This window comes from Prunus avium, chromosome 7, assembly GCF_965620075.1.
Source record: "Prunus avium chromosome 7, drPruAviu1.hap1.1, whole genome shotgun sequence".
NCBI lineage: Eukaryota > Viridiplantae > Streptophyta > Magnoliopsida > Rosales > Rosaceae > Prunus > Prunus avium.
In genome coordinates this window covers 36,357,073-36,361,066 of record NC_142290.1, presented here as the reverse complement: position 1 = coordinate 36,361,066, position 3,994 = coordinate 36,357,073, and the positions used below count along the sequence as shown (strand labels likewise).

Here is a 3,994-nt window from a genome sequence, read left to right as displayed (position 1 = left end):
AGCACAATCCTCCACTAATTGGTGGTAGACTAAATGTTCTCGTTGACCATCATTTTCCAGGTCCTCCACTCAAATTGCCAAAAGCTTGCATTTCTTCGTGGTCCTGCAAATGGTTTTGAAGTTCCCTCTTTCCCACTTGGTGGTTTTCTTTCCTCCTAAAAGGAAATCAACTTCCTCTAACTTACTTGTCTTGTCCGCAAAACCTGAGCTCATGCCGCGGGAACAAACCAACTTCTGAACCTCCATCACCAAATGACTAAACCAACCCCAACATCTTCTCTCCACACCCATCTCTGCTTCCTTCTCTTCCTCCCCCTCCTCCTCATCAGCCATGCCAACTCTCAGTCATTGCAAGACCAGGAACAAGCTGTTCTGCTAAAACTAAAGTCATACTTGCAATCTCCACCGTTCCTCAGCCATTGGATTCCATCAACATCAAACACTTCCCACTGTTCCTGGCGGCCTCAGATCACCTGCACAAACAACTCCGTCACCGGATTGTCTCTGGTCAACAAAAACATCACCCTACCAGTTCCACCTTTCATTTGTGATCTCAAGAACCTCACACTCATTGATTTTAACCTCAACTCTCTCCCTGGAGAGTTCCCAAAAGCTCTCTACAACTGCTCAAAGCTACAGTACTTGAACCTCTCTCAAAACTCATTTGTTGGCAAGATTCCTGATGATATCGACAGCTTGCCTCGGCTTCAATACCTTGAGCTTGCCGGTAACTACTTTTCTGGTGACATACCCGCGGCTATTGGGCGGTTACAAGAGCTCAGGAACCTGCAGCTGCATATGAACAGCTTTAATGGTTCCGTGCCACCAGAAATAGGTAACTTGTCCAATCTTAAAGACCTAAATCTCTCTTACAATACAAATCTTGTGCCATGGAATCTGCCTTCCAATTTCACCAAGTTGAAAAACTTGAAGAATTTATATATACGCCAATCGAAATTGACTGGAGAACTCCCCGGAACACTTGGAGAAATGGCAGCACTGGAACAATTGGATTTGGCAGACAACAGTTTAAATGGGACAATCCCAAGTGGTTTGTTTCTGTTGAAGAATTTGAGTATAATCTATCTCTTCGACAACAGCCTGTCTGGGGATGTACCTCAAGTGGTTGAAGCATTGAACTTGAGAATTATTGATATTTCTAACAACAGTTTAACAGGGCCAATACCAGAAGATTATGGAAACCTTACCAAGTTAACAGAGTTAGCTTTGTTTTTTAATGGTTTTTCTGGTGCGGTTCCAGCAAGCATTGGCCGTCTACCAAATCTCAAACAGTTCAGTGTGTTCATCAATAATTTGTCTGGAACATTGCCTCCAGACTTTGGAAGGTATTCAGAGCTTGAAAGGTTCGAGGTTTCGGAGAATAGGCTCACTGGCAAACTGCCAGACCATTTGTGCTATTGCGGAAAGCTGTCAACACTTGTAGCTTATGAGAACAATCTCACTGGGGAGCTACCAAGCTCTCTTGGAAATTGCACTAGTTTAACAGAAGTGAAGGTTTATGATAATGGATTGTCTGGGAACATTCCTAGTGGCATGTGGACAGCACCAAACCTGATTCAGGTGCTGATGAGCAACAATTCTCTTACCGGTGAGCTTCCTGAGAAAATGTCTCAGAATCTTACACGGCTGGAAATAAGAGATAACAGATTTTCAGGTAACATTCCAACCGGAGTGTCATCCTGGAACTTGAAGGTTTTTGACGCCGGTAATAACCTTTTTAATGGTACTATCCCTCAGGAACTTACTGCTCTTCCTAGCTTAATGATTCTTTCTCTTGAGCAGAATCAGCTTACTGGATTCCTTCCATCAGAGATTATATCATGGGAATCACTCAACACTCTTAATTTCAGTCGAAATCAATTCTCTGGACCAATTCCAGCGGGACTTGGTCTTCTACCAGTCCTTACTGCACTGGACCTTTCAGAAAACCAACTTTCTGGCCAAATTCCAGCTCAACTTGGGCATCTGAAGCTCAGCAACTTCAATCTCTCTTCCAATCACCTATCTGGGAAGATCCCAATTGAATTTGAAAATCCTGCTTATGACGGAAGCTTCTTGGACAATCAAGGTCTCTGTGCAACTAGCCCCTCAGCAAAACTCAGCATATGTAATTCTCAACCTCGAAAGTCCAGCAAAATTTCCTCTACATATCTTGCATTGATCTTAACTTTCGGCATACTTTTGTCCTTCTTGGCTTTGTCCTTATCATTCTTCATGGTCAGAGCTTATTGGAATAGAAACAGATCGGATTCTGATTGGAAGCTCACCGCATTTCAGAGGTTGAATTTCACAGTGTCAAAAATTCTCTCAGGATTGACAGAAAGTAATATGATTGGAAGTGGCGGATCAGGAAAAGTTTATTGTGTTCCTGTCAATCGTACAGGCGATGTTGTTGCCGTGAAAAAGATTTGGAAAGATAAGAAGTTAGAAGAGAAGCTTGAAAAAGAATTTCTTGCAGAAGTCAAGATATTGAGTTCCATTCGACATGCCAACATAGTGAAGCTGATGTGCTGTATATCCAAGGACAATTCAAAACTACTTGTCTATGAGTACTCGGAGAATCGAAGCCTGGATCGATGGCTGCACAAGAGAGACAGGCCATCCAATCTCTCAAGGTCAGTCCACCATGTTGTGCTGGACTGGCCTAAGAGGTTGCATATTGCAGTGGGGGCTGCTCGGGGCCTCTGCTATATGCATCATGACTGTGTGCCACCCGTTGTGCATCGAGACGTGAAATCCAGTAACATCTTGTTAGACTCTGATTTTAATGCAAAAATAGCAGATTTTGGTCTAGCCAAGATGTTGGTCAAGCAAGGAGAACTTGCTACAATGTCGGCTGTTGCTGGCTCCTTTGGCTACATTGCACCAGGTAAACCTTACACCCTACAAATGTTAAAAGTTCGTTCCTAAAGAAATATGTGTTATTTTTCCTCTGTTTCTATTAGCAATCTCACAGGTTTTGTTTTATTTTATTTTATTTTCACTTGAATGCAGAATGTGCTCATACAATACGAGTGAATGAGAAGATTGATGTATATAGTTTTGGGGTCGTCCTTCTGGAGTTGACCACCGGAAGGGAAGCTAATGATGGTGACGAACACACTGCTCTTGCCGAATGGGCATGGCGCCATGTTCAAGAAGACAACCCTCTTGCCGATGCTTTGGACAAGGACATCAAAGAAACTTGGTACTTGGATGAAATGTGCTCCGTTTTCAGACTTGGCATCTATTGCACCGAGAAACTTCCTTCTGCTAGGCCTTCCATGAAGGAGGTTCTGCAAATCTTGCTCCGATGCGGCCATCCAGGAGTTCACAGAGAAAAGACTGATTATGTTGGTGCTCCTCTGCTCAAGAATTCGAAGCGCGAGCAGATACTGGAAGATGGTGATGGTAGTTTGGCAACAAATGTTTGATAGGCTTGGTTGAGTTCTACAAGAGGAATTAGAAGTAAAATTTGTTTAGTTTTTCAATTATACCCATAGGTTAGAAAAACAATGCTTTAATTGATGATGGAAATTTGATCAAGGAAATAATGAAGGAAACATATTCTCTCCAACTGTTACTTGTTACCCAAGCTTTCAACCATAGCTGTTCATAATCCTTTACTTGTAACTACTCAAGGTAATGACCATCTTGTTCTGCTAGGACTGGCCCCTCTTAGCAGAAAAACTTGCGGGGATAATACTGTTTTGCTATCCCATGCCGATCACAAACTGCCACGTGAAAAAGTTATCTCACATGGCATGTCGTGATTGGCCAAGGATAGCAAAACAGTGCTATCCCCATTTCACACAAGTGTTTCTCCCCTCTTAGACCCAAAACAAAACAAGGAAAGAATATTGTTTCCTTTTTTTTAGATGAAGGGTGTGCCTTGTATACTTTTTCCCTTTGAATACTCCAAACCTATACTAATTTTTATACAAATGATAGTCTAAATTACTTATAAATTATTTTAATATATGAAAATGAGGAT

General features: G+C 42.1%; 1 protein-coding gene across 1 annotated transcript; it reads left to right on the top strand.

Annotated features, from left to right (window-relative positions):
* LOC110751071 (uncharacterized) lies at nt 1-3,583 on the top strand. The gene is made up of 2 exons (XM_021951490.2): nt 1-2,890; nt 3,016-3,583. The coding sequence occupies exons 1-2, from the start codon at nt 253-255 to the stop codon at nt 3,432-3,434; spliced, it is 3,057 nt and encodes a 1,018-aa protein (XP_021807182.2). The 5' UTR covers nt 1-252; the 3' UTR covers nt 3,435-3,583.
* Nucleotides 3,584-3,994: the final 411 nt, after the last annotated feature.